The 23,594-nt window shown below is 31.4% G+C and overlaps 1 protein-coding gene and 1 pseudogene across 1 annotated transcript; one reads left to right on the top strand and one right to left on the bottom strand.

The window, feature by feature from the left end:
• The first annotated feature begins 826 nt into the window (after positions 1-826).
• Positions 827-2,006, top strand: LOC138347533 (uncharacterized; annotated as a pseudogene).
• Positions 2,007-11,495: 9,489 nt separating this feature from the next.
• On the bottom strand, positions 11,496-15,591 carry SFT (protein single flower truss). Its single transcript, NM_001321152.1, has 4 exons — positions 15,279-15,591; positions 15,130-15,191; positions 12,948-12,988; positions 11,496-11,893 (listed from the first exon to the last, which is right to left on the bottom strand). Exons 1-4 carry the CDS (start codon positions 15,474-15,476, stop codon positions 11,661-11,663), a joined length of 534 nt encoding a protein of 177 aa, NP_001308081.1. The 5' UTR covers positions 15,477-15,591; the 3' UTR covers positions 11,496-11,660.
• Between the last annotated feature and the right edge of the window lie 8,003 nt (positions 15,592-23,594).

Genomic DNA, 23,594 nt, shown 5'->3' with positions numbered 1-23,594 from the left:
TAGGTCATAGAACTTTCAGGGTGTTAAATAATATAAATGAAACAACTGAGGAGGAATGATGGAATTGAAACAAGTGGCGAGAAATAGTTGGTGTACTTTGCTAATTTTATTGAATTTATGATTCTTATATATATTATACATGTAAATTTTCATACAGATGTCATCAGGCGGTGACAATGATAGATATCGCGAGCATCGGGGAGTTAGCCAGACTAAAAATGCTAAAAAGAAAAAGTCATACCAATAGATCCTGAGGATATTGCAGGATTTATTTCTTCTGCGTCAAAGTGCATCAGCCATGATACATATATATTTGTTGTATCCTTTGGTACGGCGGATCCTCGAACACATTATCTTATTTACTGTCAACCAGTCAGTGCTTCCTCTATTTCACATTCATTGCCTTTAGTACACTATGAGGACCTACCTTTACAAGCTATTTGTCGAGGAAGAACCTTATCGGCAGGTACTTCAGCTCCCACATGTACTTCATCTCCCACGTGTACATCTCCTCAGTTATATGCCATGAGGATTAGAGATTTTAATAGGAGCAGTTAGGTGCTATGGTCGGTACGCCTTAATTGATTCGGTGTTATGAGCATCCTCATGTATCACCTCAGCTACAACTACAGCTATATCGAGTTCTACTCCAGATGATGAGAAGCCTCCTTTAGTTCCTGGCCAGAAGGACATACTTGGTAGAGTTATGATTGATTTGGATAGATCATCATAAGTTTGTTTTATTATCTATTTGTCAGTTTAGTTTATTTATTGCTTATACTTTAATATATTATTCATTAACTAACCTATTTATTATGTATTTTTCATGTGGCATCCGGCTAAGGATATTGTCGGGGCTTTAAAAGAAAGTGTTAGGAGACTCTATACACAGGCTTATCACTCTGAGGTAAGATCCCAAACAGTATACGTCAGACCATGTTTAATAACTTTAAGGTATACATTTTTTAGTAAAGTTTAGTATATTTTACTTTTTTCTATCAATCTAATCAATGTTATTCAGTTTTTTTAATTTACTATATGTACTTGGGAGCCGAGACACAATCAAGCCATTTTGACCACATTTGAGAGGAAGGCATCCGCCAGACTTTCTGCCTAGCTAAAGAAAGTTTGGGATGATGGTGAACATCCGGATTGAATGTTGTTGCATGTTTATGATGAACTGGGTCTGTACTGGAAAACATACAAGCTTAAGGTAATATAATACCAAGCTAAAAAGGCTAGAGTAAGTCCTAGAGGTGCAAAGTCCGTTGAAACAATTGCAAAAGAGATGGTAAGTTCTAATTAAAACTTTTGAATAAATAATTAGTTGATTCATATATTGTTATAAATTTCAGTTTTTATTTATAGGAAAAATAATTGGGACGCACTCCTACTGCACCGGAGAATTTCAAAAAGACTCATGTCAGGAAGAAAGAAAATGAAATGGAAATGAATATCTGGGTGGAGGAAAGAGCCAAACAAACTTTTATAAGTTATTTAATATGGATAATATATACTAATAGTGAATATATTTATGATATCTATATGTATTAATTTCAATTTTTATATTTTATGTGCAGAATGAGTTTCAGCATTACCCGCTGAGAATTTAGATAGTTCAGTCCAATTGACACACGAACTTTCCACCAGATTTGGACAAATGAAGTGGTAAGGGGACATACAAGGGTAGATTCTATGGTCTAGGCTCTCGAAATGATGTAAGACAATCCCAGTCAAGCTCAGAAAGAATTGGAGCGTCAAGTGAAGCAGAGGTACTTGACTGTGTTCAGATTGCTGCTATGTCGGATCAAATAGCTAAACTTACAGCGACACTGGCAAAGCTGGAGCGGAAAAGAGTAGCTGAACAAAAAAACATGAGTGTGACCATTCAGTAAATCAAAGAACAAGTGATGAACCTTGCCCTTGGATCTACTACTTTGGCTTCCGATGACACCAACGACAACAATTCTGATTATGAGGATGATTGTATAGGAGTCACTCTCTAGTTTACCTTTATGGACATTTATGAATTTTTTTGTAAATTTGAAACATATTTTGAACCAAAATTTGAAAGACTTTATAAGTCTTTAAATTTATATTCGGATATATACTTCCGAATATTATTTTAAGTTTCTTGTTTTATGTTGTGTAGATTGTTTATATAATTGTGTGTTTCTTATTGAGATGAATAGTATAGATCAATTTAACTGAATTGAATTTGTAAGCTGGCAACAGAAACTGGCAGTTTCAGCTGTCAAAAAAATACAAAAAAAGAGACTAACAACGTGGTTTTGTCCGTCGCTAATCAGAGTTTTAAATTTTTTGAAAACCCAGAAAAGTGGTGGACAGTGTGGTTTAGTCCGTTGCTATTCTGGATTTAAGGAAAAAATAATTTTTAAAGAAACGACGGACAACGTCCTTTTGTCCGTCGCTTTTATGGGATTTTCAAAAATTAAATCTCCACAAAATCGACGCACTGCGTCACCTTTTGGAAATTAAAAAAATAAATTAAAATGTAGCGACGGAGTCCATCGCTTTTGATTTAAAAATTAAAAAAAATCGAATTGCGACGTAGTCCATCACATTCGAAAAAGCGTCGAGTCAAAAAGCAACGGACGTAGAAGCATCACATTTTCTTCACTTTTGGCCAAAAAAGCGACGGAGTGTGTCTCTTTATCCCGTCTCTTTTTGGAAATTTTTTAGTAGTGAATGACTATGAGTTGTTAGAGAAGACTACGCAAGTTCTACATCACCATTTCAAGATTAAGAATTTGGGTGAGCAGAAATATTTCCTAGACATATAGTTTTGCCTATCTGCAAAGGGAATTGTTAGCGGGTAATATAAAACTCACAAGTGTAGATTTTGATGCCAATGATGATGACTTATTTGTAGATAGACATACACAGATATCAAAGGATGATTAAAAATTTGCTCTATGTTACCAATATTAGACCTGATATATCTTTTTCAAATGGAGGGTTATATATGTAAAGGCTGAGTCAGAGAGTTCAGAAAAAGACTCACAGCTCAAAGAATTTTGTGATGCAAATTGGGCTACTTGCGCTAGTACCAAAAGATGTGTTATGGAGAGTCTCTAATTTCCTGAAATTCCAAAAACCATAATATTTTTTCTATTTCTAGAAGCTCCGTAGAGGCAGAGTATAGGAAGAGCAGAGAAGTCTGGCTGAGTTTGCGTTACTAAATTTTTAAGTAACTGGGGCTCAAAATAGACGGTCATGTCAACATTCATTTTGATAGCAAAGTTGCTATACAAATTTTGTATTTCATGAACGAACAAGAGACCGACTTTTATTTTATCCAAGAAGGAATACGACAAGGTCTAATTAGAACAATCTATGTCAATACCAAAGATCAACAAGCTGATTTACTAACAAAAGCTTTGGAAAGGTCACAACATGATTTTTTGCTTGCCAAGCTAGGTGTCTTGAATGTGTTTTCAAAACATCTAGCTTGAAGGGGGGTATTGGAGACAATTAATGACTTATAAGTGTTGGGTATGTAGCAAGAATTGATGGGAAATAGAGGGAAGGAGATGAATTTGAAAAGTTTAGAACTTGAAAGGTTGGGAACTTGAAAAGTCCTCTAATGTTTTAATGAAAAAAGGCAATAGTCCCTCATCGGTAATGGAAATGAAAATAGGAGAGTTTAAATAAATAAACACTCCTATCAAGGTTGGGAACTTGAAAAGTCCTCTAATGTTTCAAAGTGTGGGGGTGTTTAGCCAAGGTAGAGGTTCCTTTACCTAAGAGGGTTAAAATTGGACCCAAAACAATAGATTGTGTCTTTATTAGGTATGTTGTGAATAGTAAAGCGTGTCGATTTTTGGTTCACAAATCTGATAATCTTGAGATTTATGTTAATACGATAATTGAATCAGATAATGCAGAGTTTTTTGAAAACATTTATCCGTATAAAACTGAAAGTGAGTCAACAAGTGAAAGACCTAAACGACCACGAGAAGAATCAATGGAAAATATTCTAACTAGTGAGGAACCTAGGCGAAGTACTTGACAACGAAAAACTATTTCTTTCGGACCAGATTTTGTAGCACTATTGCTTGAAAATGAGCCTCAAACATTTAAAGCAGCTATGTCTTCGTCAGAGTCAACTTATTGGAAAGAAGCAGTAAATAGTGAGATTGTATCAATTTTAAGCAATCACACTTGGGAATTGACTGATCTTCCTCTAGGAAATAAACCTTTAGGATCAAAATAGATCTTCAAAAGGAAAATGAAACCTGATGGGACTATTGACAAATATAAGTCTAGACTGGTAGTCAAAGGGTAAAGACAAAAGGAAGGTCTGGACTACTTTGACACATACTCTCCAGTAACAAGGATAACATCAATTAGGATGTTAATAACACTAGCATCAGTGCATGATCTTAAAATCCCCCAAATGGATGTAAAGACAGCCTTCTTAAATGGAGAGTTAGAGGAAGAAATTTACATGGAACAACCTGAAGGGTTTATAATTCCTGGTAAAGAAAAGAAAGTGTGCAGACTTGTGAAGTCACTTTATGGACTCAAGCAAGCACCCAAACAATGGCATGCTAAATTTGATCAAATAATGTTGACAAATGGATTCAAGATTAACGAATGTGATAAATGTGTTAACATTAAAAACGTTATGAATCATGAAGTCATTGTTTGTTTGTATGTTGATGACATGTTAATAATGAGTAAAGAAATTGACGATATAAATGCTACTAAGCGCATGTTGTCCAGCAAGTTCGATATGAAAAACTTAGGAGTTGCTGATTTGATCTTAGGGGTCAGGATTATCAAAACTCCCCAGGGACTAGCATTATCTCAATCTCATTATATTGAAAAAGTATTGGATAAGTTCAATTACTTGAATTTCAATGTAGTCAAAACTCCAATTGATTTAAGTTGTACATTTAAAAAGAATGAAGGTCAAAGTGACTCTCAATTGGAATATGCCAGAGTGTTGAGAAGTTTGATGTATATTATGAATTGCACGCGACCAGATATAGCATGTGCTATTAGTAAACTGAGTCGGTACACTAGTAATCCAAATCAAACTCACTGGATGGCTATGAAACGTGTATTGGGTTATCTAAAATGGACACAACATTATGCTTTGCATTATAATAAATATCCTGCTGTGATTGAAGGATATAGTGATGCAAATTGGATCACCGGGTCAAATGATGTAAAATCCACGAGTGGTTATGTATTCATACTTGGTGGAGGAGCTGTCTCTTGGAAATCTTCCAAACAGACATGTATTGCTCGCTCCACAATGGAATCTGAATTCATTGTTTTGGATAAGGCTGGTGAAGAAGCGGAATGGCTCCGGAATTTCCTAGAGGATATTCCATTCTGGCCCAAACCTGTTGGACCAATTTGCATACATTGCGATAGTCAAGCAACAATAGGTAGGGTAGGGAGCGTTATGTACAACGGGAAGTCTCGTCATATACGACGTAGGCATAACACCATAAGACAACTGCTCTCTAGTGAAATTATCACAATTGACTATGTAAAGTCAAGCGATAATGTGTCAAATCCACTAACAAAAGGCCTAGTGAGAGAGGCAGTTGAAAGATCATCTAAGGGAATGGGTTTACGGCTTAGGACAAGTCAGCATGACGGTAACTCTATCTAGGAGACTAGAGATCCCAAGAGCTAGATTCAAGGAGAAAAACAAAGTTGTGGCTGACGGTTCGACATTGTCAATTAACTCAATCCATTCTCATGATGAAGACAATGTTCAGGGAAAGGTTAAGACTTTAAGGCTTGTTAATGAGTTAATAAAGCTTAAAGTTTTTAATGATTTGCTAAGTTTGGTAGATTTGACCAAATAGTGTATCTACGAGATGACACGGTTAGAAATCACCTATGTGAGTGTGAAGTGGAAGCCGCTTCAAAGAGAATTTTATGTCAAAAGCCTATTCTCTATACACTCATGAAACCAGGAGGTGTTCATGGCTGAAACGAACACAACCGTAAGAATCATAAACAGTAAAGAGTTAATTGTGTGACATATGGTTGTCTAGGTATACACCAAAGTTCGACGGTTCAAAGATATCACATCTACCGATTGACCGAGTATATCCGACATATGTTCACTACGGAAAGTCCAAGGGGAAACCTACTTATCCAGATGCAATTAATCCCTGCTTGTAAAGTACACAATTATCCGTGCATTCCTATGTTATAATTATTCCCCATCAATGTGGGGGATTGTTGGGTATATAGCAAGAATTGATGGGAAATAGAGGGAATGAGAGGAATTTGAAAAGTTTAGAACTTGAAAGGTTGGGAACTTGAAAAGTCCTCTAATGCTTTAATGAAAAAAGGCAATAATCCTTCATCGGTAATGGAAATGAAAATAGGAGAGTTTAAATAAATAAACACTCCTATTAATTGTTAAAAGGTTGGAAAGAGGAACCCCCCTCGCGCCTCGTCGTCGTCGCTCGCTTTGGCTTCGGCTTCGGCTTCGGCTTTGGCTTTGGCTTTGTCGAGAGATAATTTTTTGGACAAATTTATTTTAATTATTTATTTAATTAATTAAATGGCCAAAAATTATTTTCAATTAATTAGTTGATAACAGAAGTTAACCGAAATATTTTCAACTTTTTAGTTAATCCGACCCGACTCGGATCCGCACGCGTGACCCGTTTTAAATTCCGTTATATTTAAAAATTCCTGTCACTGTTCTGAAAGGTTGCAACTTTCAGGAACAGTCAATACCATTTGAAAGTTTGCAACCTTTCATTAATGGTCGTGTCAATTCTGGAAGGGTTGCAACCTTTCAGAATATATTCTTCTTGCCTATAAATACCATTCAGTCTTCAGAATATTTCCCTACGAATTTTCTGATATTCCTTCTTCTTAAAAAAACACATATTTCTTCTTGTACTTTCCTGCTGTGGATTGATTCATTGACAGTAGAGTTTTTGGTATCTACACTCTACTGATTAAGATCATTTTACCCTGGGAGGTTATATTCCAAATCAAAACTCGGATACTAGAGGGGAATAATTTCCTTAAGGGGACACTGTGAATTCAGTGGACTTGATTTTCTTCCTAAATTATCAAAAAGAGTATTCCAGATTTTGGTAAGTTTTACATATTCAATTATTTTTTACAAATAAATTTTTGTTCATCTTATTTACTGGTTCTAAAAATCTCAGTTACTTTGTGTTTCTGAATGATTTATTACAACCAGTAATTTCTGATTATTCATAATACAGATTGACAACAATAAGTTTATTAATGAGTTAGTTGATTAAGTTATGTTTTCTGTTAAGATAGTTACATGATTGTTTCGGGGCACAATAGATAATAGCACCATGTTGATTGATTATTTGTGTATATATAGATACTTCATTATTCTCATTGTAATCAATTCAGTTGAACTTCTAAATTATATCTCAGAAATCCTTTAGAGAACTGATAAACGGATCAATGCCCAATCTTGTTTAGAAGTTCACTTGAGCTAAGATGAGTTCGATCAAAATAACGAGTTATACCCTAGCTCGACCAACTTTTTTCTTTGTTTTATGAGGTCTGTAATAACATTTTCAACCAAATATTTTCATATAACATAGATATTACAAAAGACTTATTACTTTACACAAACTAATCCTACTTATCAAGATAATTAAGCATAGTCATCTAAACTAAACAAGGAAAGCTTGAGAAGAATGTTTCTGTTTATTTACGTGGCAAATTATTAACAATAAATAAAAAACTTTGGAGCCTTAAGCTTGTGCTATATATTATCGAATTACCTCCTCACATTTTAATGAATTACAACAACATCTCTTATTTTATTTTATTTCATTTTCATAATAATTATTAATTTTCCCCATGTCTAGGATGTTGATGCACTCGATTCATGTGTTCCAAATGTCACTCCATACGAGAAAAGAAGACAATTAATAACATCACTTTCTAATCATTTAAATATCATTAAAGATAAATTTATAAAATGATTTAGATCATATTAAATTCATAAATATAATAATCCATATAAATATAATTAATTAATAAAATTGACAAAATTATGTAAGTCCAAATAATTATATTTTTAATTGAACTTCAAATTAATTGATTTGACTACAATATATGAGCTAGTTTGCTAAGCTCAATCCATCTCTTCCTAAAGGTCCATTTTGGTGTCACGTGGCAAATGGCGTGACATGCCAAATCAAATAAAGATGTCAATAGGATCATGCCATATACCAAATGACTAATCATTTCATAAAATTCATATGTTGTGTAACTTAAATATTATTGTACCGAAGAGAAATTACCTATTCATATTACAACTCCTCTAGTCCACAACTATAAATATGAGTCCTCGTAATTCGAAAAAGGGAACAGAAATACTAACAAAAAGCTAGAGAAAGCTTGTCGATCAAAAGTCACATATTTCTCTACAACCTACAAGTTCAAAATTTAAGCATTCAAGTTAAAAAATGATCAAATCAAGACCACCGGGTTCAAGATCAAACTCGAAGCCTTTGAAGTAAAATAAAAGTCAAGATCAAGATAAATTTTAAGTTCATCGAAGATTCAAGAACAAGCTCCAAAATTCCTTGAATTTAAGATCAAGATCATCAAGTTCAAGTCCATATCAAGTTTATAAAATCCACAAAATCAAGTTCAGGTTCATCGAAGATTCAAGAACAATCTCCAAAGCCCTCGAATCCAAGATTAAGTTCAAGAACAAAATCAAGATCAAGTCAGAACAAATTCAAGATCAAACTCAAGAATTCTTGAATTATATGTGAAAAGATAAATTAGAGGAGTAATAGAGATTGTGACACTCATACGTGTATTGTCGCATGCTATGTGATTGACTTATTTTACTATGTGTTTCTTGATGCATGTGTGGTATTAGTCTAGGATATACTAGTGTTGCCTTTGACTTGTGAACCTTGTGACTTTGGTATATCTCTGATGTCATTCGGGCGGACTAGGTCCTTGTATACTAGAATAACATAGTGGGTTCTGATTGTATGAGTACTAATTAATTTAGGTATTTGTGCAACTTGTTGGCCGTTCTGTCTTCTCTCCCTACTTATTATGCGACTCTAATGTGTTACCAGAGATTATGTACTTTCTTGGGATCGGAGTACTTCAGACTTCGAGTTTTTTTTGTGATATTTTAGAGTGGAGTTCGATCCACAGTGGCTTGGAGCCTACTTGAGATCCTCTTCGGAGTCAATAGGCCCCTCAGTCGCCCTTGCTAGTTGGGTGGCTTACGCCTTTGGGAGTGAACTTTACGAAGTTGACACGCCCCTAGGCACTCTTTCTAGATGGGAGGATTACGCCCAAAGAGCCTGGGCAGCCTGGGTTCATTGTCACTCTTGCTAGGTGGGCTAGGAGTTGATTGATTCTTCGTTACTTGGGTAGGGAGCCTGTGTGATGTTCTTGGATTAGAATTTGTGTTAGTCTTCTTTCTGTAGACTTGGATATTTTGTGTACTTGCCAGACTTATAAGCCTTCGTTTGATTTTTATGTAAACTTGTGCACGAGTGTACCTTCTGGGCTATGGGTTCCAATAAGGTTTATTTTAGTTGTACTTAGATTTACTTGTTGTATGCTTGTGAGATTATTTTTTCTTTCCCCCATTTTGACCTTTATTTGTGTATAGATTATATCTTATCATATTGTTTTTATCTTTCCTGCTCAGGCAGCTTTTGATCCCTACTGAGTACCTTGTTTTCGTATTATGCTATACTCTCCATCTTTTTTGTGATGTAGGTCCTGGTACCAGCTACCAACAGTGATCGTTCGTGCCATCTCTTGCAGCTTGTAGACACCGGAGCTAAGGCTGGGAACTTAGTTAAAGTACTTCAAAAAAAATTTGATCTATTGCATGTTGTTGATGCTCAGAGGGTAGAACTAGTTGCATACCAACTAAAGGGTATCGCTAGAGCCTGGTTTGATCAATGAAAACGAATAGGGCTGAGAATGTGAAGTTCTCCTGTGGCTGTTTTGCATAGTAAAATGGGTAGATTCTGTTTTTAGATACCTCTGAGTTTATAGGTAAAATGCTTTGCTGATCCAGGACCAAATTTGCTATCCTTGTGGAATATTGTTACATGACATTATTGGTGTCAAGGACAAAATCTTCTCCTTCTGTACTTATATAACTAGTCTTTTGCCCTTGAGATGACGTGTTATGGTCCACTTTTATCACTTTGTATTTATTTTTACTAGATAGTTTTTTACTCGTGAATTTCAGGTTTTTGGAGGATTTTTATCATATATATATATATATATAGATAGATAGTAGATAGATATAGATATAGATATAATAGTTTTGGTTTGATCTTGTTTTTGTCTTCTTTGTTAGTATTATTTTCTGTTTAGTTCTATCCTTTTACTAATTATTTGTTATTCTAGATATACGGGTTAACTTATCCTCTGATGGATTATAATAGGAGGTATCATGACTCAAGGAATCGAATTACGACGAAAGTTATGCATATCTTGTAGGTAGTTTGCTTGATGGATGGAGACGCATTTTATTAGGAGCTCCTAGCAACCGTATTAATAGAGAAGTTCCTAGAGTTAAAGTTTTCTTTTACTTTCAAGTCTATCTATATACACGTCTGTTAACTCCATAAATTACATCCTTTTGTAATGGATAAGTTAGAAGATTCTTAGGGTTCCTTTATATAAATTAGACTATAGTTTTAATCAGATTTTATTATTTACTTTTTCATTTTTATTTGTCATTTGTATTTTTCGGAAGTCAATTACATTAATTTTCAAAGTTAAATTAATTATTATTAATTTGATATTTTAAAAAATAGATATACAAAAACTCTATAACTTGTAATTTTTTGCATATCGATACGATGAAAATATAAACATTAAAATGTTATTTAAAATTTTTTATAAAAATAAAAATCATGACATTTAAAATGAACGAAGAAAATATAATTTTTCACGATGCAATGTAAATGTGATTATGTACGTCGTTTGAACGAAGGTAAGTTTGTACATTAATATCCACTGTTAAGGCTTTTTGGAAAAGGAAGTTGGATGACGACTGTTGTATTTCCAAAGCAAACTCAACTTGTTTGGTGACAAAGAGGCGGCCTTTTTACTGCCCTACAAGTACTTCCACTCAAGATTCTTTATTGGAACTTGTTTTATGCCAAATAATACTCAAGTTCATATCTTAGAAATTTATAAAAGTAACAAGAAAATATACTGTTTTATAGAGGAATAACAGAGACTAGTTACAAACTTCTTTCATTCAATACTTTTAATTGTTATAATTTTTTTTTAAGAGCTAAACTATAAAAAAAAATTAACGTTTTATATAATTTACTTCCTTTTAAATTAATCATATTTTTATATTTAATAATAATGATTTAACTTTTTAAGATAGTCATACAAATATGTACAACTTATTGTAAATCACAAAATTCTAAAGTCAGTCTTTGTTTCTTTATTGAAACTTGATATCAAGTCACTAATTCAAATAAATTGAGAGGAAGACAATATAGTAAAGAAGTAAAAGAGTAGATTAAAAAAGATAACTATAGATACTACTAAAGTTGTAAGAGAAGTAGTAGATATTGGTGGTTATTATTAGCTAAAAATATCATTGTTTTTTTGTTTTTTGTAGTAGATGGAGTTGATCAATCAGCAGATCTTCTACGTCCACCACTGCCACTCTCTCTTTGACAATTAAAATAGACAGCAGCAACAGGTAAACCAAGATTATAAAGTTCTGCAAAATCTCTTGTGTTGAAATTCTGACGCCATCCTGGAGCATACACTGTTTGCCGACCTAATTGTCTGAATAATACAAATACAAATCGATGTATTCCCATTGATGGTCTTGGACTTTCATAGCTCACTATTTCTTGCCCTACATATTAAAAGTACATAAACAACCAAACTTTCATGCACTAGCTAGCTACTTATGTTTTTATCAAGTTTCAATGCATTTCAAATGACTACTTCTTATGTACATATCCAATATTTTCAACAAGATACTCCCTCCAATTTCAAAAACAAAAATTATCACATCTACTTCTGACTTGACACCAAATTTTTAAGTTGAGAAATAAAACTTTTGAATTTTGTGTTATAATTAAATTAAAGTTATGTCAAATTTATTCACCAATAAATGTTTTTTTATCTTGTGATCTTATTAGAGAGTATATATATTTGAAAAGGTATACAAATATACAATAACTATTATGGTGTTTTACCACAATATCTATGTTAATTTGGAGAATAAGAAATTATTGAAGAGCATGAAACAAATAGCTTTCTTAATATGTTAAAAAAAATCATAAATAAAAATGGAAGAAAAGTGAATGGGGAAATACTTATGGCAGAGCGCAAGTCTCCTAAACCTGTTTGGTTAGCCAAAAATGTTTTTTTTCTTTTTTCATAAAAAAATTATTTTAAAAAAACTTAAGTATTTAACTAAACTTTTGAGAGAAAAATCAAGAGTAACACAAGTGTGTTTTTGAGAGGGGAAAAAAAGGAACACTTTTTAAAATAAACTTATTGTAAAAATTTTAGCCAAATAGGTAATGATCTTTTAATGTTATGCATACAAATTTTAGAGTGTAATGCTTAAGAACTTTTGGCGTAGTGTGGGACATAATTAAAGGATATCAATTGTTTAGAATATTTAATCACGTTAATTGAGAATAGATTTCATTCCCTTTCCTAGGTTTTAAAAGTTTAGGACAAACATGATTTAACGCAACATTGCCCGCTCAGTATAAATCCCTTTGTCATTACTCTGTTAGTTTCATATTATTCGTCCATATTATTATAAAAATATATTTTTAAATACGATAATGATTTTTTTTTAATTCTACCTTTAAAATTAGTTTGTTTTTTTAAAAAAAAATGTAAACATGGGAAGACAACAAACAAACAATTAACAAAAAGAGGATTCTCACCAAAACTTGAACCTGTGGTAGCTGGAATATCGGTGACCAACCTGTCGACGATTCATTAATAAAAAAATGACGATTAGTTATATATATAACAAGAGGAAAAAAACCCTTAATTTTTAATTCATCCTACTTGGTATAAATATTTTTTCACTTTATTTGCAAATATTGAAATTAAAGATAAAATTGTATTTGGTTATATCTTTTAGGAAAAATAGTTTGAAATATATCTTTGATCGAAATTGCTATAACAATCTCTAACTTTGAGCAGGACCTACTATCTCCTATATTATTTAATAGTATATTTTACAGGTATATATGTATCCACGTGAACAAGTTACTATATATAATAATGCAATATTTATTATATTTATGTTGACATATATATACATTTAAAATATACTATAAATAGTGCAAGGGGTAAAAGGTCCTTCCCAAAATTTGAAATTGTTATCACAATTGTGATCAAAGTTTGAATATATTTCAAATCATTTTTCCTATGTTCAACAAATAATATTTAATTGCTTAAATATATTTTTTTTAACGAGTATAATCCATGAAATGTAATTTAAATGACTAAATACTGATTTTTATTTAAAAATATATGTGGATAGCCAAATAGATCCTATTTATACCAACACTGAATTCCAAAGAAAGGAATATCAAAAATAAAATCTTGTACTGGAGGAATTCGAAGAATAAAAATAGACAAAACTTTAGTGGTAAAGGTGACAAAAACAAATAATCTCTTCATTCAATGGCATTCACTCACTTACTCACCACCTACAAAGATGTTAACTTTACGAGACAAGAAAGATGTTGTCATTTAGCACACACCTTATCAAACCATAAGAGTTAAACTACTACTTTCCCCTGTTTCTATTTATATGTCACTAATTTAGATTTTATATCTTTTAAAAAAATTAACTAAATTTATTATTATATTCTTAATTAGTGTTCTCTTAAAGTTAACTTTTGCAAAAGAGATAAATTAATTTATTTTGATTAATTAAATTAAATTAATTATTTAGTAATCATAAGTCAAATTTTGATTTTGTGAAATAAATAAATATCAAGAAAACATTTATATTTAATAAAAATGATATATAAATAGAAACGAAATGAGTACTACTTAGATACTGATGTTGAGTGATATTTCTATAAGAAATAATTCAACAATTTTCTTGATATTTAAGCAAAATGAGTAAACATTTTGGTCATAAAATAATTTAATGACTTGGTGAAATGAGGATTGATAAATATTCATTCGATCTCTAATTATTTGTTCGCTTTTTTTTAGTTGTTCTTAATTACTTATCCATCTTGAGAAATTAAGGAAGGACAACTTTTTTATACCTTCAATTGATTATTTTTAAAAATGTAGAACTTTTTGAAAATCTTAAATTTTTTAGTCTATCTACTTAATAAGTAAAAAGGATAAATGGTAATATCATTTATGATCAATTCAAACGTGAACAACTAATTATTTTGGAAATTATAATATGGATTGTGCATGACTGTGGCACACATGAAGGGAATAATCCGTACTAGCTATAAGGAGGTGAGAAGTGATTCTATTGGTGCACTACTTCATTTTTTTGTGTTCCCTTTTTTCTCCAAAAGTTTTTATTGGGAATTATAAGACGGTCAGCGTACCAGAATCTCACCCATTTTAGATGGATATGACTAGGCCAATTTTATTTTTTTTATTTAATTTTTTAAAGAATAAAATCTATCCATCAACGAATCAAATATGAATATTATGAAATAAATATCATTCCTTAAAAAGTAGATATTTTGATGGATGCAACAAATTTTAAAAATATTCATTTATATGAATGAGCTTAAACGTATTTTGACTTTTACGTTATGTCTCGTTTGACTATTTTTAAAGTCATGAATAATATAAATATTCATTGACCAATATAGTACAGAATATTGATAGAGTAAATATTTTATTCATTTTTATTTTAGTAGCTTGTTTTTAAGTTCAAGAATATATATCTTCACATTTATATATTTCTACCATCTGCTCCCTCACATGTAAATCTCCTCTTCATTTCTCCTTTTCGTATTTCCAATTTTTAAAAAGGATATCATCATATATTATTACTAAAGAATATAATTAAGTAAAAAGGTCAAAAAAGAAAGAGATGAAAAGAAGAGAGAATAAGGAAAAAATACGGACCAGTGAAGGTATTCTCTCAGATTTGGATCACTCGGACTTGGAGCATCAGGGTCCACCATAACCTTTACAAAAAGACAAAAATACTTTTTACTTTGCTTATGAAAATCAACTTAACTATATTCCCAAACAAAAAATATAAGAAATATTACCAAAGTGAAAAAGGTACGTAGGTCATCTCCTCCAACTTCAACCCTTGGCTGGTTAATAACTTGGGAAGGCCTAAGCTCGCATCCATTATTAACTTCTCTATCTCTATATATAACTCTTAGGCCAATAGTTCTTGTGAAAGGGTCCAATACATCCCCTACCACACGACCAACAACAAGAGGATCACGTTCTCTAGGCATGACGATGGTTGACGATAAACAAAATAAAAACTAGCTATGGCTAACTTTTGTGTATTTGTGAGCTAAAACACAACACAAGAGTACTCCTAGCTAGCTAGTTTCTTATCGGGCTATGCATATTTTTACAAGTGTAGAGGTAGAATGTGTGTGTATATATATATACACATATGGTAGCACCTTTTGCTGTCATATCCTCCTAAAGAATCTAGTACGTGCCTTTTTTAATTACTTCTCTTTTCCCACCTTACAACCATAGGTTTTCTAGGAATTCTTCTAATCGAATCATGACATATTTGAAGATTAGTTTTCATTTTATTTTTTTTGACAAAGGAAAGGCCAAAGGGTAGCAGCTGCGGATTAGAATTTTTTTTTTTTTTGTGGAAATTACTTCTACATAGCAATTTGTGTTAAAATATTTTTCATGATTTTACACAAATTTCATTATGTTATGAATAAACGGACTTTTTTTCAAATTACAAAAAAAAAATAATTTGGTGAAATTCGAATACACCCCAAAGCGTCCCAATATCATCGTGTCTTGATTCTGGAACATCTCTCAACGTTCTACATCGCGTAAAGTAGTGTATCTGACCGATACATCACGTAAAGTAACAATATCCCGATACATCGCATACGTCCAGATAGAACGCGTAAAGTGTTGTATACAAGCGATATATCGCATAAAGTGATGTATCTGAGCGATATATAGTGTAAAGTGATATATCCGACTGATACATCACGTAAAGTAATATTTGTTATATTTTTTTTTCGAATAGTAGAAAATTTTAAAAATTATAATAAAATAAGTTATATATTTAAATGATTTTTCCAATATTTTACCCTTACCCCTACCTAAACTGGTTTAAATTATCACCTTATTCTTTAAGTTGGTAGTCTTAGAAATCCATGCTACTGATTTGTTGACTATGACATATAGTTACATATTAGTTACTCCCACCTTTAATATTACTTTTATCTTCATACTAAAAATAATTACTTACTAACCTAATTTATGAAAATAAGAAAATTTTGCTATATTTTTCTTTTTCTACCTTAAGTATTGAATAACAACTTAAACTAATAGTCATAGTTCCTAAACATTGCTAACGAGATTAGATTAATATACACATATAATTAAAGTTTTCTAAAATGATATGCTAGATCAATAGAGATCAGAGTAATATGAAAAGAGGAGTAAGTTAAATTGTTGGTTTAACAGTTAATTTAATAGAAGTTAGTTAGGTGGGTAGCTGATAATATAGTGCAATTAGTGGCATGTAGTTAATTAGTTCTATCATTACCATACATTGTATCTGTTTGACATACATTTCAGTCTGATAATGACTTTGGTTCTCTCCTTCTTTAAAACTCTTTTCACTCATTCTATTTCTTAGCATTCCTTCCTAACACGAATTTATAATTTTAAATTTATGAGTTTGAATAAATATATTTTACTTTACGAAAGGTGTTAGAAATTCACCAGTTATATCCGAAATGTTTCCGAATTTGTTTACCCTAAAATAGGTTGGGTTGAATTTGTAGGAGGACAAGAGCACATGTGTTTGTTTGGTTCTTTTTATATTCGTTTACTAAAGGTTTGATTTATTAGCAAGGACAAAAGTGAATAGAATGAAATAAAGTAGTTTAATAGTAGAAGAGTCAAAAGTTTGGATGTTTTCATAGTGCTTGTAACTTTAGCCCTAGCTCTAAGATCAGTAACGTCATATAAAGATGCAAAAACAAAATAAATGTATTGTTGAATGCTTAAGAAAATTAATTTAAATGTATTGTGTATCCTCTGAATTTTTTACGAGTCCTAGTAGAGGGTGATCCATGGGTTACAACAAGTTTATTCAATCGCTCTAGCGTTAATAGAGCCTTTATCCTCGGTCTACGAGACTTTGGATCCTTAGAGGAAAACTTCTTTAGTGAAGACTCCTAAGGAAATCGACACAAATTACCTTCTCCTCTAGTAATTTTTTCCTAGTTTTGACATTGTAATATCGACTCAGACCATCGTGAGTGACATCCACACTAATCCATCGGTGGGATAACCAATTACTAACTTCAATCTAACTCATCAACCATTTTAAGAAAATCATTATATGAAACACTAGAAAAAAATTCCTTAAAACAATAACAAATCATGAAGTTCCTAAAAACTCAAAATAATTATCCAAAAATATTGCAAAATTAACTCCCTAGAATCAAAAAGCCTTACTAACATAACTCTTAAGTATCTAAATAAGGAATGAAACCCCAATCAAGAAAACATAATTTAAGAGTCTAAATGTTTGTGTCCAAAGAGAATGGGCGTAGAAATAAAGAAAAATTCATGGCAGGCTGAAAGAGTAGATCAACCCTTGGATTCATATCACCCATATGAATATCGCATGTGCTCAATAAGAAAAGAGCAAGTACAATATTTTATTACAAAATCAGAATGTGATTGTAGGATCATACGATCTAGTCCCAAGAATGAATGTAAACAAGTACCCACATACAATAATACAGGAACACATAGATGAACAATCACAACAGATATAGACTCGGGGTCACAATTATTTACTTAACTTATGAATTGAACATGTCCACATGATCACATCAATAAATTTTTGGTCATCTCATGAAACCCACACAAAAACTGTTAGTGTATCATTGTAGTACTCGAGCCAAACATTAGTGTTTCATATCAAATGTGGTATCTGAGCCAACCGTTAGTATCACGTATTAGCATAGAACCCGAGCCAAGTGTTACAGTATTTTTTGTTGAAAAAAATAGGTTTTACTTGTGACTTTTAGTTTCCACTAAAAATTAGTCTCTATTCAATCTTTAGTCACCGCTATAAATCAATGAAAACCTTTAATGAAGATATTTTGAGATTTTATGGTAATTTTTGTCGTCGTTAAATGTTTAAGTTTTTTTTATAGTGAATCCTAATTGACAACACATCGGTGATGAAGAGTTAGTTTCACAAGGCTTGTCATGTCACTAAATATTTTAGATTGTTAACTCTTCAAGGCATTTTTGATCTCCTAATTAGATAACTATGAAGACATTTTTTATCTTAAAATATAATGGAGGGCATAAGTGTCTATCTCGGAATTCTTAGGGCGTCATTTGCTTTTCCTTTCATTTGTATGGATGGTCTTTGAACACTTATACGAGTAGCTAACGATTGCAATAGCCACTGGTTTTTAGGGGCAAATAAAAGTTACCACTAAAATCTATTTTTTCAACAAAAAATATGATAATTAATTTTCGGCTAACCACAATTTTCTAAAATCAATATACATTTATGATTAATATTAAAAACATCCAATATTTTTATGATAAAACATCAAAATTACTTCCTAACTTCAATCTCCTATTGCACAAATGCCTTAACAGATGACATAAACATAAACTATAGTGTCTTCAAACTCCTACTTGATCAACATCATTTATGATTCTTTTTAAAAACAATGTCCCTTTTTTGGAGAACACACAAAATTATTTTGATAATCTAATGCTATAAATGAATTAATATCTTTAGTGGCAATATTTTGAGATTTTGTTGCGACTTTTGTCGCCACTAAGGGTTCAGTTTCTCGTAGTAAATCCTAATTGGTGATGCTAAGGTGAAGGGATTAGTCTTACATGACTTAACTTGACACGTCTTTAAAATTATCAATTATTAACTCTTGAGGGTATTTCTGCTCTCTTGGGATAACGTTGGAGGCATATTTTAATCACAAAATTTAATTGAGGATATAACTAGTCTATTTGCATAGTTTAGGAATAATTTTGTTCTTTTTTCGATAATATTTTAAAACTCATTTAATGGTAACAAAATAATTTATATTCACACAAATATCTAGTATAATTTATTTTAAACCATAGTTTTTTAAATACTTTTTAGAACTTTTATGTGTAATCATACTATATCACATTAAGACAAAAGATTTTTTTTTATGTGTAATCATACTATATCACATTAAGACAAAAGATTTTTGAGGTGTTTCACACCCTTTAAGAAAAATAAATTAAGACATAAATTGATCTTAGTTTTTTATTTTTATCCTTATAAAATATTGTCTTATGATTTAAATAACTAGAGTCGTCACTATGGATTAGGTCTATTGGGCCGGCCTGATCTAACTCAGGATTTAATAGGGTTCGGCTATGATTTTTGGAGCCAATTTGAGAAAATGGCTTTTAGCCCGGCCTAAATAAGCTTGTTGATTTGTGGGGTTTGAGAAATATCTGTAGAGCCGGCCCGTGGGCCAATAAAAAAATATAATATAATATTAAAATTTAAAATTAAAGAGAGTACAAACTCAAAACAATTAAGTTAATATTTCTATTTAGATATTTATACTTTTACTTGGAAAAAAAACTTAATAAATATTACAAAGATAATTTTATTTGTGGATTTTATTAAAAAGTAGTAACGTTAATATCATGTAATATTATTTTGTTGATAATCATGAAATATTTAAAATTATAATTTATAATTTAATTTAATAATTCTAAATATAATATAATTTTTAAATAAAGTGAGCTGGCCCGGTAAGCATGTAGCCCACGTACTTGTGAGTTGGGCCGATCGTTTTCTGGCCCAAACCAAAAATAGGTTAGCCCGGCCTGACCTGTAAAATGTCGAAGCTTGTATGGGTTAGCCCGTATGGGATGGGCTAACCCATATTGACAGCTCTAAAATAACTAAATATTAATTAATCACTGATTTCAATACTAACTAATGAAGGATAAAATTGAAAGAACACTCTAAAAATCATTTTGAAAATTGAATAATTAAGTTAATTTGAAAAATAAAAAATACTCCCTCCGTCTAAAATTATTTGTCATGTTAAGGTCATGCACATCCCTCAAGGAAGATTTAATACAAGATGTAATTTGACTAATATAACTCTACTATATCAAGAATATCAAAAATCTACATAGTTTTTTAATTGAACTATACTATTATTAAGAGTAAATTCAAAAAATGTGATTAATTATTTTTTATTATTTAAATTAATAATTAATTTTAAATGTCTATTTTTAATATATCTATCAAAAAATTATGAACAAAGGGACCTAAAAAATTAACTTAATATAGAAAAAAAGGAGCAATAAAATGTCGTGGATTTTCACTAACATAGAAATTCGTACTTTGTGAAAAGAAAGGTCTTTTCAAATTATTTTACTAAAAGTAATAATGGTTAGTAAAAACAAATACAGTATCCACCTGGGGAATATGCCATGTTTACCTAGGATCCGTATTTGACTAAAGAGTGAGTATTTTCTTAGTCTTAATTTAAGTAATAGTAATCTCTTTGTTTTAAAAATAATGATCATATTTTTATTTTAATTTATTTAAAAAAGAATAATTTTTTTTGGTAATATTTTATCTTTAACTTTCACATGACATGTTTAAAATCACAAGATTAAAGAGCATTTTGGTATATTTGACATAACTTTAATTTAGAACCACATAATTAAAAGGGAAAATTGTATAAAATAGCAAACTAATAGCCTAAATTAAATTGAATAGCTAGGGTTTGATTTAATTATGCTCCATAGCAAACATTGGCAAAAATTTGCCAGGCGCCTCTCTCCCAGAAGTCTCGCTCGCCACTCTCCCATTCTCGCCTCTCTCGCTTTATACACAGAAGTGTATAATTTTTGTTTCTGTTTTGTATAAAGCGAGAGAAAATTGTATATACACATGCAAAAATGTATATCTTCATGTTATACACTTAATTATATAATTTACAAACATTTTACTTCAAATATTGCAGAGAAAAAGGCCAAAGAATTATACAATTGTGAATTATACAATTGCAGTGAAATACAATTTTTTCTAGCTTTATACAACAGAAGTGTATATATTGTGTTTCTGTTTTTGTATAAAGCGAGAAAAACATATATCTTCTTGCTATACACTTATAATTATGCAATATACATACATTTTAATTCGATTCAACTGTATGCAAAGCTAATTATACAATTGCAGCGAAATAGGCCAGCGAATTATACAATTTAGGCCAGCGAATTATACAATTTAGGCCAGCGAATTATACACTTTTATATGTATAGCGAATTATACAGTTTTTATGTTTGCTATGGAGCGCAATTATGCAAAGTTTGCTATATTATACAAATATGATTTTTTTGTTTGCTATATGTGAAAGTTGCCCTAATTAAAAAGACTTCTTTCTTTTTTTAAATTATGTTTTAAACTAAGTCATTCTTTTTTAAACAGAGGAAATACTTTTTATTTGATTTAATTTTTTTGAAAAAGATAACTTTCAAATTTATGATATAATCTTTTTATTATTTGCCTGATTATAAATTATAAGATAAACAAATAATCTTATAGCTAAATTTGTTCAATGACAAAAAAATATTACTTCCTTTCGACTCATTTCATGTGAGATAGTTTGATTCAATAGATAGTTTAAGAGAGAAAACAAGACTTTTAAAACTTGTGATCCAAAATGAATAATAGAAATTTGTCTGGCATTAAATCATTTTATTAAAAATAAATTAAATATTTTATAGTTAAATTGTTACTTAATATAAAAATCTGTTATTCTTTTTTAAAGTGACTAAAGTAAGTCACATAAATTGCTACTGAAAGATATAACATTCTTTTTAAAATCAATTAAATAAAATATCGCATAAATTGAAATAAATGTGTATCTTATATGATAATTCTTTTTCTACTCTTTTAAAGTTCAAAATTCTAATTCCACTGAGTTTCTTCCTCGATGAATAGAATTTTTGTATTTTCATATCTTTAACATACGAAATTGAAGTTTCGCGCATATGGGGGCATGTCACGACCCAAATCCGGGCCGCGACTGGCACCCACACTTACCCTCCTATGTGAGCGAACCAACCAATCCAAAACTTAACATTTCAATATAATATCAACAGAAAGTAATGCGGAAGACTTAAACTCATTAATAAAAACCAATTCAATAACTATTATTTCCCAAAATCTGGAAGTCATCACCACAAGAACATCTACTTCAAACTACTAAATCTAAGAGTATTCTAAAAGCTAAAAATACATAAGAAGCTAGTCCATGCCGGAAGTTCAAGGCATCAAGACTTGAAGAAGAAGATCCAGTCCAAGCTAGAAGCATTAGCTCACCCTGAATTTCCGATGTAGTAAGACTAGCTTGAATTACTGTTGAGTTGAAGACGATGGCACGTTTGCTGCACTCCACAAATAAACAAGAAAAAAACATAAAAGTAGGGGTCAGTACAAAACACGGGTACTGAGTAGATATCATCGGCCAACTCAAAATAGAAATCAATATATACCAAGTAATATCATAAAATCAACTATGATACTCAACATGTAGCAACAACAAATACTATATCATTAACAATTACCGTCAAGTTCACACATGATGACTCAAGCCTCAATACCATACTCATTTGGGAATCATGTTCATTAGATTGAGTATATTAACATCTTTCAAGATTCATTATCTTTATTTCTCTTGTGTCGGTACGTGACACTCTGCTCCCTCAATATTCATTAATCCTCTTGTGTCGGTACGTGACACTCCGATCCCCTAAATCTATGTGTTGGTTCGTGACACCCGATCTCCTAAATCTACGTGTCGGTTCGTGACACCCGATCCCCTAAATCTACGTGTCGGTTCGTGACACCCGATCCCCTAATACTACGTGTCGGTTCGTGACACCCGATCCCCTAATACTACGTGTCGGTTCGTGACACCCAATCCCCTAATTCTACGTGTCGGTTCGTGACACCCAATCCCCTAATACTACGTGTCGGTTCGTGACACCCGATCCCCTAATTCTACGTGTCGGTTCGTGACACCCGATCCCCTAATCTCCTTCCATCAATTCATCAAGCCTTCTTTCTTACCAAGACATCATCAATCCCATTATTTTAGTTCATCACGCCTTCTTTTATACCAAGGCCTCATTATTAACAAAGATATTAGGATTTTGCAAGATTTAGGATTCAATAACTTCATCATGCTTATATAATCACAATTATATAATTACATTCATGCAAGCATACAATTAAGCACATAGCAGGGTTTACAATATTATCAATACATATCATTCTCTATTAAGAGTTTACT

Source organism: Solanum lycopersicum, chromosome 3, assembly GCF_036512215.1.
Source record: "Solanum lycopersicum chromosome 3, SLM_r2.1".
NCBI lineage: Eukaryota > Viridiplantae > Streptophyta > Magnoliopsida > Solanales > Solanaceae > Solanum > Solanum lycopersicum.
The sequence above is the reverse complement of the archived record's forward strand: the minus strand, read 5'-3'. Positions and strand labels throughout refer to the sequence as shown.

Coding starts and splice junctions, on each gene's coding strand:
- SFT (NM_001321152.1), bottom strand. CDS start 15,476: ATGCCTAGAGAACGTGATCCTCTTGTTGTTGGTCGTGTGGTAGGGGAT. Junction 15,192..15,278: donor TACGTACCTTTTTCACTTTG/GTAATATTTCTT, acceptor CTTTTTGTAAAG/GTTATGGTGGACCCTGATGC. Junction 12,989..15,129: donor CTGAGAGAATACCTTCACTG/GTCCGTATTTTT, acceptor AATCGTCGACAG/GTTGGTCACCGATATTCCAG.